The 16,849-nt window shown below is 38.5% G+C and overlaps 2 protein-coding genes and 1 non-coding gene across 3 annotated transcripts; all 3 read right to left on the bottom strand.

Annotated features, from left to right (window-relative positions):
- Positions 1 to 846: 846 nt before the first annotated feature.
- Positions 847 to 7,996, bottom strand: LOC140836638 (callose synthase 12-like). Its single transcript, XM_073202301.1, has 2 exons — positions 2,526 to 7,996; positions 847 to 1,260 (listed from the first exon to the last, which is right to left on the bottom strand). Exon 1 carries the CDS (start codon positions 7,848 to 7,850, stop codon positions 2,532 to 2,534), a length of 5,319 nt encoding a protein of 1,772 aa, XP_073058402.1. The 5' UTR covers positions 7,851 to 7,996; the 3' UTR covers positions 847 to 1,260; positions 2,526 to 2,531.
- On the bottom strand, positions 4,814 to 4,894 carry LOC140837582 (small nucleolar RNA J33). Its single transcript, XR_012119410.1, has one exon. It is a non-coding gene; the product is annotated as a small nucleolar RNA J33 (small nucleolar RNA).
- Positions 7,997 to 9,090: 1,094 nt separating the features above from the next.
- LOC140836637 (uncharacterized) lies at positions 9,091 to 12,848 on the bottom strand. The gene is made up of 3 exons (XM_073202300.1): positions 12,565 to 12,848; positions 11,041 to 11,247; positions 9,091 to 10,561 (listed from the first exon to the last, which is right to left on the bottom strand). The coding sequence occupies exons 1-3, from the start codon at positions 12,721 to 12,723 to the stop codon at positions 9,365 to 9,367; spliced, it is 1,563 nt and encodes a 520-aa protein (XP_073058401.1). The 5' UTR covers positions 12,724 to 12,848; the 3' UTR covers positions 9,091 to 9,364.
- Positions 12,849 to 16,849: the final 4,001 nt, after the last annotated feature.

Genomic DNA, 16,849 nt, shown 5'->3' with positions numbered 1-16,849 from the left:
TTTTTTTTTTGAAACTGAAATGGAATGATAAATAAACCTGCAAAAATACTCTGATAAAGAAATTAAGAAGATTAAACGGAACTGTAAATAAAGCGAGGTACAAACAATATTATATAAATACGTTAGTGAACTAAGAAATATTAAAATATTAACCCAAGCAACCACTAATCCCATCTTTTTTCATTCAAAATATAGATAATACGGGCATATAGAAGCACTCGGGGAAAAAATCCAACCCAATATGCATGCAAAAAGTAAATGACAACTCGCTTCACAGGCAACTTGAATATTATACTACGAACCAACACATGTATACAAACAAATCTTTCATATATATACACATCAATTTAGTCGTTGATCGGACAGTATATAAAAGCTACAATTCCCTAAAACAAGGATGTGGACAGAGTGACAGTATTTGCGAGAACTTATTTTAAGTATTTCCAAGCTTCTAACCAATTAAATTTTTTGAAATTGTATAAAAAAACTGATAAAACACTTAAAATAAGCTTTTGCATAACACTATTTAATTCGCAAACTTTATTGATTATAGATTAGATTAGACAGATACCCTGTTAAGCCTGCACATACGGAACGACTAAGTGCAGAGTCAACTTTATGTGTCGACTAGAAAATGAACATATCTAAATAAATTACCAAACCGACACCTACTCAAAATTAGATACAGGTAATATATTTAAGATTTGGGTACCATAACAAGCGATCAACAATTCAATAGTCAGTACCGCAAGTTCACCAAAATATGTATCAAGAAATCCATAGACTACATTCTAAGTTTTAGAAATGATGGCACAGCACACCATAGTAATATGAGAGCGCCATCAATGGAAAGAGAAAAGCTCAAGGATCACACGTGAGCCCGAGTAAAAGATCTGAGTATCAAATATCAAGATTTGAGCTATTCCAGTCCTGGAGTTTGCAAGAAGGAAAAAAAACCAGAGCAATTTTTACACTATATTAACTCGGATAGAATGGACACAAATTCTTATCATACAAAACTTCGGCAACTGCAGGTAAATAATGAAGCTATAAACGTGAAAAGAATTGGCCAACTAAGATATCAAGTGACCACAGAGAGAAAAAAGAAAGAAAGAAAACCTATCAGAATCTTCTTCCCCCTTGGCTGTCAAAAGAAATTTTTGGAAGTAAATCCTGATACGATCCACTACTATGAACTCTTCACAAGAATACAACCATAGAACTTCAAACTCCAAACCTTTATGCCACAAAACATTAAACCTGCAAACACAATAAATAACGACTATGCATCAAAAGGACTGTGCATCAACCATAAAGACAAAGTGAAGAACTAAAAAGAATATATAAATATATCTCGAAGTTTGTCGCACCAAATTATAAATATCAGCCACTAAAGCAGAATCTCGTCACTCGAAATAATGCACCCTAAAGTTATCTCCAAAATATAGCAGAATCTCGTCACTCCACATAATTGCACTTAACACCAGACCAGACTGATACAGATCTGGGTACCAGAGAGACTACTCTATTGTTTGAGGTCCAGTTGATAGTCATGTGCATCCCAGTTTTACTTTCATTTCAACAAGTGTGTCATATAATCTGTAATTTCACTTCTTTCATATTCTTCCAGTAGATGAAGTTTAATTTCAGGCTAGAACATGGGGATACACTTGATAACAAAGAAGAATATATAAATGCGTAATCACCAAGGTCAAATTACTAAACTTTGAATTTCTAGTTTTTACACTTCTTAATAATTAATAAAAATAAATCAAATTCCCGCTGTGTATGCACATGATTGCTTTAACTTATTTAGGCATTGCTTTGAAAAAGGAATGTACAATGGTGCAGCCGTGCAGCAAACTGAAAAAATGTGAACGAAACTCAGTAAGCATTCCTTTGGGTTCAGAAAATATAAGTAATGTTCACAAGATTAGCAAACTGAAAGACAACCAGCAGCATCTACTAACAAGTGATTGTTGGTACAGTTCAAAGAACCGCCACAACAATGTCAGTTTAGAACTAAAATCTAAAATCAAAATCAGGTAACAGAGGCAGGTACTCATTGACTAACATCAATGTGTCGGGAAACTCTAGATAGCATTTCTTGTGTCCTGACAAGAGAGTTATGACAAGACCATCTCATAAAAGCCATCTGCCTTGATGTCAATTGGTGCACACAAACTGCATACTGTCATAAATTCTGAAGCCATGATCACATGATCCCTCTTTTCGAACATATATTTTTCAAGTAACTTAATCACTAACATTCTTCCCTTTATTCACATGTCAATGGACGTTCATAGATACATTGAAATGTGAAAGAACTATATATAATATTACAATCAGAATTTGAGCGTATTACCCAAAAAAGCAAAAAGAATCATAGATCAGCCTAAAAATGGCTGAATTTGTTAAGAGATAAAAATCAAGTGCGAAAATGGAGAAATCTAAATTTCGAAAACATCACATACTGTAAACTCGAATATTTCCAAAATATGGTTAAATATTAAATAATAAAGTACCTTAAATCACAGATCAGCCTTAGGTTTTTTTCCTGCCACAATCTGAGATATGTGAAGGCCCCTACTAAATGCTTGATTGAAAAGAATCTTAGTCTGCATATTTTGGAACCCAGGCAACCATGATAAAAGGGCCACAGGAGCCATCACAATAACTCCGAACATTATGTCATACAAGCGAGCTAACGAAACAACAACCTGCCAGAGCATTGTTTTCTCCAAAAAGGGTCTTAGCACCTGTGCGATCGATATAAATCCCCACCCGGTGGGGACAAAAGCCAGTAAACTTGTGAAGATATCAATAAATTTGAAATGAGTAAACTCCAGCAATGTAATTATCACAACTATCACAAGAATAATAACAAGGAACTGCACCAAACGATAGTAGACGTGTTCCTTTGCAGCATATTTGTCACGGGCATATGCTACTACCATATAAAGTACAAGAGCCACAACCACATAGATCCATGAAAGCAAGTAAACAGCAATGCTCTTGCTTCCAGCAGCAATGCCCAACTGATACACAATCCCAAACTGAAAGAAGAAGAAACGGAGATCCAAAATAATTTCCAGTACCTTTCCCCAAAGACCAGTTGTCCTTAAATGATCTTGCTCTTCATCCCACCACTTTTCCCAGCTCTGTTCAGACTTCGTGAACACGCCACCCCTGTACCATATCCAGTTCATAAACTCATCGAAATCGTACACAGTTTTTAACCAATCAAAACCAGAAGGGTTAAAAATGAAAGGACCCAAAATCCAGGAAACGACTAAAAACCAACTGGAAATTGTCAATGCTATGTACACGAAAGTGCCTGTAGCTACGGGGCTGTAGGAAGCATACACTGTGAGTATCAAACCAAGTTCGATAGCCTTCACAAAATGACTTCGGGCATACAATCTATAATTCTCAGCAAAACTCTTATGCTGCACCACAAAACCTCGCCCTGTTGCACGGTATTTTGCACCACCATGCAGAACAGTCCTTCCAAAGTAATGACCACGGGTTCCCATGGAGAATGTATAGAATATTGAAGAAAGCTGGAGCTGCATGGTAATAAAGTCCCACAGAGCATTCAGAAAGCCAAATTCAAGTGAACTTTGCACAACCATTGGCAAGGCAGTAAAGAGACCAAGTTGGATTATGAATTGCTGGTTCAATATCGTACCAAGTGCTTTATTATCATCTGCATTATTTGCTAATGCAGAACCTTCTACTCCACTCAAGGCAAGATAAAGCCGGCCCCACAAAAAGGCATACACAGTAAGAAGAATCATCATGGTATTGAAGAAAAAGCCAACAGTAGTATAAAAGAACGAGAGCATTCTAAAGAAGTCCAGCCTATGACCCAATCTGTACACGTCTCGGCTCAGAATTTGCTCACCATTTCCACTGGCAACCTTAGCTTCAAACATAGAAATTTGATTTAGCCCAACATCCCTTCCCTTTCCTACTTGGATATATTCATGGTGTGTAACATTTCCGCCTCGCAACGTGCAATTGAATCCAGCAAAAATATCCTCACTGATATTAATCACTCTGGAAGCTTTGCTTATCCCTCCTCGAGTCAAAAACCAAAACCTGTCAAACACATCGGGATGCCCGTAATGCATCCGAACTTTCAAGGGATTAGCTAAAACCCGCTGCCCCAAGGTGACAAAACTCATTTCCTGAGCAGACATGAACCAAGCAAGTGACGATACAGAACCTGTAAAAATATGTTCTCGAACTCCCAAGATGGTAGGTTTCCGGATACCATAGTAGCGAGTAAATTCCTCCAAAAGGTTCCGGATCTTTAAAGCCTCTTCGAAATAGTTGTCCTGGTTCATGTCAATGGTCTGAACTGCATCTCCCCTGGTGAAGATAATAGCATGATTCTGATTCTCCGGTTTACCCTCTCCAAGCTTCACTGGACCAGGTAACTTGACACGATATATCTCAACTTCTCTCTGCAATTTCTGGTCAAATTTCACCAGGACAGAGTAATAATCTTTTTCATCCCTTCCTGACAACACCTCATCAACATAGGCAACACGAAGTGCTTCGTTAGTTTTCATCAGATATAGTATCTCCTCAGCATGGGGGTCTTTTTTCGCCTTTTGAGAACCATAAATCTGACATGCTACCACATAAGTGTATTTCATCAAAGCAGTCCCACGCTCATGGCCTTTGAACAACAAGCTGACTGAACTATTAGCTCGGCTCAAACTTCTCGAGGAGGGTGATCTTTCTGAGCTTAAACCATCCACGTTGTTACTATGCCTCATAGAATCAAGTTGTTGAGATCCTTCTCTCATGTCCATCTCAGAAGCAGAATCTAGAAAAGCCAGCATTTCAAGGGCTCTATAATAGTACATCATTCCCCTCACAGTGCGAGTCAGTGTCTGGCCTCTATATGATGCCCAAAGTCGAAGATCTCTCAATCTATTTGTCCACAATTCTTTTTCACTTACCATCCCTTCTCGCCGCATCCTCTCCAAGAAATTTCTCCAATCATCGGCGTAGATGGTCTTCAAGTAGAAAAGCGTGGAAATCCCATCTTCATTCTCAGTTCGAAGGTGTTCCTTGCTGTATAATACCTCCTCACTGTAATATGGAGTCAGTACACTGAAGGCCATCATTTTCTCAACTTGTGGAGCATGGGGCATGTTCATGAACAAGGAATTGCTGAAGAAGGCAATCCGGCGTCTTGCCTCAAGATTTTCAGGCACCTTTTGCATTGAATCCCGAGATGTCAGAATTGTGTGCAACCGCCGAACTCTACGATAGAATTTATCATTGCTTGCGCTCGGTAACTCAACAGCATTTTGAAAAAGCAATCTATCAGACATTGTTCCTTGAGGAGCCAGACCATCTTCCTTTAGCTGGTCATTGCTTCTCTTCTCTTTCAGGAAATCTCTAATTGCAGTCTCATAAAGTGCCTGAAGAGAATTCACCACCTTATCGGCATCTTTATTAGGCTTGAGTACAAGATCTAAAAGATGGACAACCTTCTCATGGATTCTGTGGAGTGCTGTCATGTTGTAGTTTTTCGTAAATTTCTCCAGCCGAATCCACTCATCAATTTCTTGAAAAAAGATTCTGATTATTGAACGCTCCTCAGAATCATATTTAACAATGGCCAGCAAAAAGTGCCTCAAACTGTCATAAGATTCGATGACTGCACATCGCCGATACTCGGTCTTGCCTATCTTGTACCAAAGCCACCGATCAGGAGCATCTACCAACTCTTTAGCCTGGCTGAGAGCAAGCAACAGCTCATTACACAGAAGTAAGCATGGCCATTGAATCACTCGAATTTCCCAGTTACATTTTGGATCCTTGTCATCATTTTGAGGCAGCTCTAATAGCTCCACCTCATGGTCAGAGACAATGTCTTCCTCCCTGAATATATTAATTATTTCATTCCATATCAAGGCAAATTTGTAAGCCTCCACCTGGTTGGATTCTAGCTTTTTGAAGGGCCGTCCTAGCCCGTATCTCAGTTTCAACCGGTGGATGGCATCTTTGATTTTGCTGCTAAATGTTCCTCTCGCATTCAAAAGCTGCTCTTCAGGCATCAGATTAAACTGAATAGCACTAGCGAAGAACTGAAACCTCAACCTCAATTGCTGCATGTTACGAATCTCACCCAAGTGATCAAACAACCCAACTGCTGCACCAACAAATGAAGAGTAAATCGAATACCAAATCTGTATATCCATGAGGTAGATCAAAATAACTGGGAGCCACAACAGTCCCACAGCAAATCGGTTACTGTGACCAAAGAACTCATGCCACTCATAATCAATATTTTTGAGATCTAACAATGTCTTTGTGGGAGCAATCAAAGGCTTAATCTGCATGAAGTAACTGAAAGCAAATTTTGTTGCAAGCACCACAATCCAGAAAAGGGTGTACTTTACATTGTCCACAAGACCTTCCCTAAGGCCCCGACCCACGAATGTCTTGCTCTGGAACCACCAGGACAACAAATAAAATAACTTCCAATTTGTATTCTCCAAAAAATTTCTAATCCACGGAAGAACAAACAAGGCGAAGGCTAACAGCTCTGGGGCAATAAAAACCACAGCGACCTGAAGAAAATTTACAATTCTGTTTTTTGCAGCAGATGTCCAACCCCTATCAGCATTTCTCTTACTCAATATCCTTCCGTAGAACACACCAAACACCACAATCCAGGCAGCTGCAACCAAACTTTTCAAAACCATCCTAATTCCCAAAGATTTAGTCTCCCTCGTCACCAGACTATATTGCATTCCAGCATCCAGCATCGACTGCAAGAACCTCAGTGCACTCCACGTGAAAAACACAGTCAAGCATCTGACCTGAATGCGTGTATCCTTCAGTGCCTGCCACGGAAACGTGGTTTCCTGCCATGCCACAATAATTGCTACTTGAAGAAACAGAATCAACATGATCCATAACTTATCAAAACTCCTAAACAGATTCCAAAACGACCTCTGCTCAACAAACCCAGTCTTCCCCACTTTCTTCCCCTTATGGCCCCTAACAAAGAAATTACTCCCCAGGTCAATGGGCCACTTAAGCTTCTCAAAACACCGCTTACTCCAGAAATACTCATTTATATCATCGTAATTCCTCCAAGCAGAGTGCGGAGCTGTACCATTCCTACTATTATCCACCTCAGCTTTGATTGTATCATAAATTGGCTTCACAATTTTATTCAAATAGGCGTTCTCTCCAGAAACAGACGGTAAAAAAGGCCTCCCAGTGTTCTCATCAATGTAATCCTCCAAGATTTTGTTCAATTCCATAGCGATGTTATGAAATATATAACAAATGCATTCCGGGACAAAACGTATATTGGCAGACTCACCCCAAATAAGCAAATAAAGAGAAACATATAAAAGTTCACGGCGGTGATCCCCGGAGGCGTTCCGAGAGGAATCAGATAGCCAGATGTTGGACTTGAGGTTGAGGTAAGAGCACCAGCTAGTGTAATTTTTCAAGAGCCTGCGGCGGAAGCGGCGGAGGACGGCAGGGTCAAGAGTATCAATGTTGTCCGGAGGCGGAGAGAGGCGCATCTGAGCATTGGACAGATGGAGTACGAGATGCTCCCTCTGGTTGTTGACATTTGAAGCTTGGAAACCAAAGAAGAGCGCGAGCCAGTCAAGAAGGTCGTAGTGAGGCTCCCATGTTGAGAAAGGCGGCCTTCTCAGGTCACCGACGGCCCGAAGTGCGGCCGCAGCGGCCCGGACTTCCGGGAAACGGAGCGAAGGGTGGTCGTCGAGGAGATTGTGAATGGGGATGATGTTGTATACGTCGTCGTTCTTGGCAGAGAGTGGCTGAGGCCGTTGATTCATCGTCGCATTCGGATAGATCTGAGAATTCTGAGGGTTTTTAACGAAGTTTTTGGGTTTACATTGAATTTGGGATTAATCTATGAATTTGTTTTCAAATAACAATGGCGGACCGATGGGAACGTGCTCTGATTGTCGTACATGAAATTTGCATTTTAGCCTCAGCTCACTCGGTCTTTGGTCAACAAATAAAAAATTTAGTAATAAATGAAAATATTAGTCGGTTTTCTTACAAAGTTCCTCCACTTTGTTAGTATTTTTAATAATAGATTGTAAGTATGTAACGCCAATTTACGCCTTTTTATACATTTGTTTTAAGAAAAATATTGGATTCTAGTATGGAAAAAGTAAAGTTCCCGAATATTGGAGATTTATGGCTTGCAGTTAGTTATGTATAAATTCTTTCAAAGTTACCCAAATTGATAAAACCAATGAAATTTACTAATGAAAGCAAATTTTGTATGGAGAAGAACGCGTGGATTGTTCAAAAGGAAAATTCGGATCTTACGCGTTTGGATGGATGGATGGATGCATGCATGATTCACATTATTTAATTCCACGACTAAATCGCCCGAATATTGATTACTGAAATTTAATTCCACTTGGCTTATTGAAGAACTCTAAATTTTATAAACTTGTTGGTTAAGTTAACCGTTGAAGACTTCGAAGCTCATGTTTAGTGTTCACACTCGACATAATAAGAATTATTCCAAAGATAGCGAGGTTTCGGATTCTACCGGAAAATAAAAATCAAAAAATTGTTTCGAATTTTATCGTCACAAACAACAAAAAAATGAAAAAGAAGTCCGATGATATTTTCCGAACATGTCGAGCGAGCAGTTTAATTTGTTTTATTATAACATTATTGGTTGTGACCATATTAGTATATATAATATGATACTGACTGGTGAATTGTTGTAACATTGAGGAATCATTTTCGAGCGAGGAAATTAATGGTGCACCAATTTTCTTGACTTTTTGGTCATTGCTTATGTGATCGATAAAGGGACAGCAGAGTCAACTGGTAAAAGATTTCGTACGATTTTAAGCAATGATCATACACACGCAATAATTTGCATGGCCTAGATTTCCTAGCCTTTATTTTTGGCTCTAGAAGCGAGCACCTAAGAACTTGTCTCGTTGATGAGCTCTAATCTTATATCTCATCGATCAATTTTCATGGCCCCGGTGAATTAAGACACCCCAATAACAATTCTCATCTGATTCTCTAAAGAGAGACTGATTAAAATTTAAAACAAATACCGAATTCAACAATTAATTAAGGGAACCATTACAATTCTCACATGCAATAATACAGTTCTTACAATGCCATGAACCTAATCATGTAATATACCAAGTGGTAACAACATTGGGAAAGAGACTACGTGACAAAAAAGCAGCTCTCTATATCCCTGTATTCACATATCCATGCATGTCTTATCAACCTTCCTTTATTTAACATAAGAAAACCGAAACCATCGAAACAGTACCAGATGTCAGGTGAATTCCAAGACGTTTTATCCAGACCATGTTCTCTGAGAACCACCAGAAGAATGCCCATTCAACCTGTCGAGCACAGAATTGAAATCAATAGGCTGACCATTCTCCCCCATCCACTGAAGGATGCCAACAACGTGATCACCCCTGTAACCCATGCTCACCACCTTCTCAATCAACTCACTGTGGGGATGACTCTGAGGAACTACCATATTAGCACTTGGTACACGCAATAGGTTCAGAGAGGAACTTGTAGGAGGGTAACCACCTTGATGGAAATGAGGTTGTGGGGGCAGATTATGCATCCTTCCTCCTTCACCATCAAACATCATATAGGCAGTTCCAGGGGGGAGTGTTGGACGAGGCCCACTATGCACATATCCGTCTCCCGATTGCGAAATAAAACTAACCTTGAGATTTTGAATTGAAGGATGCGGTTGAATCGGTCTGCTTGCGGCACCATAACCATAAGGTATTGTCTCTGGACCTACAGAACCAGGTTGGGATGCTACAGCAAAAGAGACTTGCATAGGTATACTACTGGGAATCATTTCTGCAGGTGATTGATTGGATTGGTTAGGCAAATAGGACGAGTAAACAGGAGGTGATGGGGATCTAATAGTTGGTTGCATAACTGGCTGAATGGATGGTGGAACAGGCTGTTGTTGTTGCTGGGGCCATGGTTGCTGATATGGAGCTAATGACTGAATCTGAGAGCTCTGGTTGAGTTGGGATTGCGCCTGCTGTGGCGCAACCCTAGAGAAGTCCTGAAGTTGAGATTGTGTCGGCTGCAGCGCCATCCTCGAGAAATCTTGAAGTTGAGATTGTGTAACCAGATAATGATTTTGAGGTGTTTGGGATAGGACTGGTTGATTGGTCAATTGAGAAGGCAAGGAAAATGTCGGCGCTTGGGAAATTGTTTGAGAAGGGATCGATGATGGAACTCCTGTAGTAGGCTGCTGATGCTCGACTGCTTGGGCAAGTTGAGGGACTACCTGATGGGGCACGGGCACAAAAGCCAATTGCTGCCGACCATGCACATCACAAGAGTTCTCACTTTTCTTTGCTTCAGAGGGAGGTGGCGAGGCTTTCCCTTCATTCTCTTGAGTGTTACTAGCTAAAGAGGATTCCTTCTGTGCAAGCTGAAGCTTAGCTAGCTCTTTCTGAGTATCAGCGAGTTCCTGCTTATCCCTTAGGGTTTGTACAGACCTGTGAACCTGAATTTAATACAATTTCATTAAAATACCAATTGAAACAATAAACCATTACACTATGCTCACACAAATTATGCCAATCCATGGTTTAATAAGAGGTGATAACCTTAGATTAACTATAATAGTATTTGTCGCCAAACATTACGAATCAACTGCCCAGGTAAATTTTTATTTTATCCATAAAAAAAGATCTTCACACAGAATTAAAAAGTCTGCACATACTATGCATGTACCTCACACTAGTACAGATAAAGCAGCCTCAAAAAGCAAGGTAATTTTGTGAAGTTAAAATATGCAAAAGGCAAAACAGGATTCACACTATGTGGATGCACTAAACCCGGAGATATTCAGCAGTAAAAACAGCTCTTACAGGTTTTAAATATTTCCAGAAGACACCATACAGCAATTGCACCGACATTACCGCAGAGTCTCGAGAAGCATACAGATAATAAAAAATTCAAAATCACAGTGTAAAAATAGACCTCTTGAATGTGCTTTTCCAGAGACTCGAGTTTTGTCTCCGATTCATCATGATCACGAACTAAGTCAGAATGCATTTCTCCGATAGACTTCTCAAGATTGTAGCAATGCAATTCCAACTGTGACAGCCGTGAGCTGATTCCCTCAAGGAAACGCATGAGATCGTCAGAGTACTTCTTCATGGTCATTTCAACAATAAATATAACATCCTGATTAAAAGAGAATACGTCAGGTGGGCTACAAGTGGTAGCATGAAAAACAGATGTCCTTTTCATTCGGCATTTTGGAAATCCTGCTTAATTTAGAGGAGAAACCCATAATGATGCTCAAGATTAATTAGACAACAAATTAGGAGTAGCAGTCGAAAACAAGTCAAACAGAAAAAAGTTGCTAAAAATATAGTAACTGTTTAAACATCACCATTCAATTGAAAGAAAATGGGTAACCCTTGAGCAGAGAGTTTTGAGTTACTACATGCTTCTCAGAACAAGTTCCTTCCCATCTTTGCTTTTTCTTAATATTCTAAATATTTTCTGATCCAAAGAATTCGGTTCTGAATTTCAGGTAAAACATCATTGCTAATTTAAAAATGAAATTGCAAGACTAAAACTCGTAATTAGTTCCATGCTTAAAGGATTTCAGCAAAAAATGCGGCTTGGGTACACTTTTATATTTTAAAACTTAAACAATTAAATTCCTGCTTCTGATTCTTGATAAAAGAGCAATGAAGAAAGAATCAAAGAAATGGCGAAGATATGCAATTGACATTGAAGAAGCATCTCAAGTTTGTTTCTTTTTCATCACATCAAAACTTCCACAAAATTTTCAGCATTTACAAAGTCGGTCAATCAGTGAAAGATGAGCTCATTTGCAGCTCTTTTGTCTCCATGCCCCAAATAAGAAAAGCGTGAATAATAAAGCTACAGATCCTTTTAAATTATTTTGTTCCCCATACTCAGACCTCAGCAACCAGAAACTAGAAGGGAGCACAGCCTATTAAAGTCAAATTCTTACAACTGTGACCAATGGTCACCCTAGTACGAGCAGACGAGACCCTGCTGCCACTAATGCGCAAAATGTGCTATAAAGTATCATAGACAAGTGTTATAACTAGCCTTACAAATTCATTTTGGCACATTTTCCTCATCTCACATCCATCGCTTGGTTCTTCCCAAACCAAAGTCTTCATAAATGCATGACCATGATATCTTAGCATCTATTAAAGTTAACACAATATATATATGTGTGTGTTTTTTCAGGCTTACTTATTCAATAAATCATGTAACGAAAAAGGCAAATGAGGAGAAAAGGAATGATTAAGAAGTCAATATTGCAATAGCATCCCCCAGAAACAATACATCCATATCAATATAAAAAACTCACAAAAGTCAAAACCTTGAACAAAATCAAATCCTGAATCAAAACGAAACCCACAAAAACAAGGAAGGTTCAACAAGCACTTGAATCAATCCTTTCCACACTCGTAGAAAAACAAAAATCACAACAAAACAATCCAATAGATTTACCTTCCCGGAATTCGCTCCAATAAAAGAATCGGCTTGAGTTCCATTATTCCCACCCTGATTGCTGCCGTAATCCTCGTATGAGCAAAGGATATCGTCAGACCCGAAGCCGAACCCTTTGGAGCCAGAATTGCCTCCTCGACCCAACGACCCAGATGCCATAGCCGCTTATACACGGTAAGAATTAACAATCCCAGAATCCAGATTGATGGATGGATAGCAAGTATGGGAGAGAGGGAATGGGTACTTATATTTGCTTAGCTTCAGAGCAATTGAAAATGAGAGATGAACAAGGACTTGTTTGAGTAAATTATTATTTTTATTGGGAAGTGGAACATTCTATTAGCATGTGAAAAGCGTGCTTTTTTAAATGTAAAATGATAAGATAAATAAAACAAATCTGATAAAGATGAAAACGTGCACCGACTTTGATGTTGACTAGAGCTTGGTTGGATTTTTTAGTTTTTTATGTACAATTTTTAAATATTTTATTAGTTAAATGTTTGAAAATATTTAGAATAAACTTTTTGTAAGGCCCGAGATTCTATTACTGTAATCTGGAGTAATCTGAAATGATTTATTTGTTAATCGATATGATTATAAACGGAACGGATCAGACTGGGAGAGCCGAAAGAAGAACTGACATGAGATGTAAGGATAAGTCATCGCGCACATACGTGACGTGTTGGGCGCACATGCGCGAGGAAAGCAGAACCTTTCGGGCATATGCGCGATGTAGATGGCGCACATGCGCGGGATGGGCAGAATGTTTGGCGCATTTGCGCGACGTAGATGGCCATATGAGCGAGCTGACAGAATGCTGGTTTGAACTACCGGCGCATATGCGCGACCTTGTGCGCGCAACGTGCAGAACATGCACGACGCCACTTGCCTCCTACCTATGGGACGTGTATATATATATATATATATATACCTGCAAAGCCTTCAGATTAAAAAGGAAAGAATCGAGGAATGAAGCTCCAAGTCTCTCGGGTGAGAAATTGAATGTTATGTCACGTAAAATCCGGCCGTCTGATTTTGAATTTGACTTCGGTACTGTGTCCCTATCGACTCAGGCTACAACTGGACGTAAGTTTTGTTACGTTTAGACATGATTTGAATTTATGATATTGTCAGAATTGAATACGAATCAGATATGGTATTTCTGCTACAGTAGGCATTGTATAACTGAAGTCGGATTAAAGAATAGACTGTTTATGTATTTGTTATGATTTTGAAATGATTTATTTGTTAATCGATATGATTATAAACGGAACGGATCAGACTGGGAGAGCCGAAAGAAGAACTGACATGAGATGTAAGGATAAGTCATCGCGCACATACGTGACGTGTTGGGCGCACATGCGCGAGGAAAGCAGAACCTTTCGGGCATATGCGCGATGTAGATGGCGCACATGCGCGGGATGGGCAGAATGTTTGGCGCATTTGCGCGACGTAGATGGCCATATGAGCGAGCTGACAGAATGCTGGTTTGAACTACCGGCGCATATGCGCGACCTTGTGCGCGCAACGTGCAGAACATGCACGACGCCACTTGCCTCCTACCTATGGGACGTGTATATATATATATATATATATATATATACCTGCAAAGCCTTCAGATTAAAAAGGAAAGAATCGAGGAATGAAGCTCCAAGTCTCTCGGGTGAGAAATTGAATGTTATGTCACGTAAAATCCGGCCGTCTGATTTTGAATTTGACTTCGGTACTGTGTCCCTATCGACTCAGGCTACAACTGGACGTAAGTTTTGTTACGTTTAGACATGATTTGAATTTATGATATTGTCAGAATTGAATACGAATCAGATATGGTATTTCTGCTACAGTAGGCATTGTATAACTGAAGTCGGATTAAAGAATAGACTGTTTATGTATTTGTTATGATTTTTGGAGTTGATTTAGTTGAGATTCTGTATCAGAGTTGAGTTATTATTCAGAGCAATGTTTTCAAAACCGGACCGGACCGGCCGGTTGGACCGGTTCAACCGCGAACCGGTCTCCAGACCGGTCCGGACATAAATAAAAACCCGGAAAACAGGTTTAACCGGAAAAAACCGGTTAAAACCCGGTTCAACCGGGAAAACCGGAAACCGGCCGGTCTTCAGGAACCGGCCGGGTCTGTGAAATTATAAAAAAAATTGCCCAGAGATCGGCGACGGTTATTTCAAAATCCGTCGCTATATAGCGACGGTTAAGAATAACCGTCGCTATGTAGCGACGGTTTTTTCAAACCGTCGCTAAATAGCGACGGTTTTTGCAACTATACACTTTTTTTTTTTATAAGAACCTTGATGTTTACTACTTGTTTTATAATTAATCTTGATGTTTACTTGGACATTTAAACTTGATCATCACTATTTGGTTACTTTTTTTAATAAGAAACTTGATGTTTACTACTTTTTTTATAATTAATCTTGATGTTTACTTGGGCACTTAAACTTGGTCATCACTATTTGGTTACATGTTATGTGTAATTTGGATTTTTGAATTTGAAAAGTGATGTTTATTTTGATATTTGTTGTAATTTTCATCTTAAAAATTAAATAAAAACTATAAAAATATAAATAATCAATATTTTACTATTTTATTTATTATATAAAATAAATAAAATATTAATTTTATTGATCCGGTTCGACCGTCCGGTCGAACCGGTTGAACCGGTTGAACCATTTTTTAAGGCTTGACCGGTTCGATTAACGGTCCGGTTATAAAAACACTGATTCAGAGTATGAGCTGTACTGGTATTGATTATAAATTCTAGTATTATATCTGTGATGTTGAATTGACGGGATTATTGAGACTGTATTGTTATGTCGTCGAAACATCAGTTGATTGATATTGATCAGATTCAGTATTGATTGTGATTGTATTGTTATGTCAATGAAATTAATCAGATTGTGTTTGATTTGAGTATTGATCAGAACATGTTTTGAACTGAGTTATATACTGATATTGTATTTATGCGATCGTCATTGTCAGATTTGATATGGACAGATTGGGATACGAGACTTCGTCTTCATCAGACCGAGAAGAGAAAGGTATAAATCGATGTTAACTGGGAGATCGACTTGAGTTAGATTCTACTCAAGTTTCCCTAAACCACATACTTGTATGGTATTGTTTTTATATCTTTGTGTTTTAATGATTATGTTTATTCTATTGAATTAGAAGAAGAAAACAGAGAGCAATTGAGTGAGAGTTACTGACAGAGGGGTTAGATTTTGACAGTATAGTCACTGACCCATTGCACATTGTCAGACTAGGCTTAGTCTTGGTAGATACGCCAAGGCACTGGACGTTTGGTGTATCGATATGTTTAAGATATAGATATTGTTCTTATTGTAGATTATTCGATACAGCTAGACCAAAGTCCAGAAATAAGAACGTACCGCCACCGCGACTGGTAGTAGTAGGTGGTAGACTTGTTACGTTCTTATTCAACGGGATCCCTAGATTAGAATGAGAGGTGAGTCGAGTCTTAGATATTGAGACTAGAATTTGATTTACAGATCCGTATTGATTTATGTTTCGTAGATTACGATTCATGTTTTATTTACAGATTAACATTGATACATGTTGTTCGATTATGATACATGTGAAAAGATATAATTCATACTTTTATGTTAATTCAGTTAATTGCATGTATACATTGTTTATACTGGGATTTATTCTCACCGGAGTTATCCGGCTATTGTCCTGTTTGTATGCGTGCATGACAACAGGTGGGGCAGGATCAGGGTCAAGAGGATGATGAAAGATCGAGATTAGAGTGGTGATTCCGGACTTGGATGTAGACTTGGTTTAATATTTGGAATTTAGTAGTTGAACCTTAGACTAGTTTGAATAATTGTTGTACATTATTGTACTTTTATACTGAGATGTATATTAGTTAAATTCTATTACGTTCCGCACTTATATTTTAAAAAGAAAAATTTTTAGACCATGTTTATCTTAATTGATAATTAAATCCCAAAGATGATTAAGAAGATGATTAGCGTCCGGGTCCCCACATTTTTGTAATATATAATTTTTTATGAAACTATCTCACGAATTAATTTTATCAAACGGTCTCAAAATAATAAGAGTATACAAAATAATAATAGCAATATCTAGCATATTAGAGAATTAAAAATTATAACAAAAATATTGTATTTTGTTAGTAGTCAATTGAGAGGGGCAAGAAAATATTTAGAATTTTAGATTTAAGATTTTTTCAATTGTAATTTAAAATTTAGAATTTAAATTTTATAATTCTAATTTAAAATTT

This window comes from Primulina eburnea, chromosome 7 (genome assembly GCF_022965805.1).
Source record: "Primulina eburnea isolate SZY01 chromosome 7, ASM2296580v1, whole genome shotgun sequence".
NCBI classification, from domain to species: Eukaryota; Viridiplantae; Streptophyta; class Magnoliopsida; order Lamiales; family Gesneriaceae; genus Primulina; species Primulina eburnea.
The sequence above is the reverse complement of the archived record's forward strand: the minus strand, read 5'-3'. Positions and strand labels throughout refer to the sequence as shown.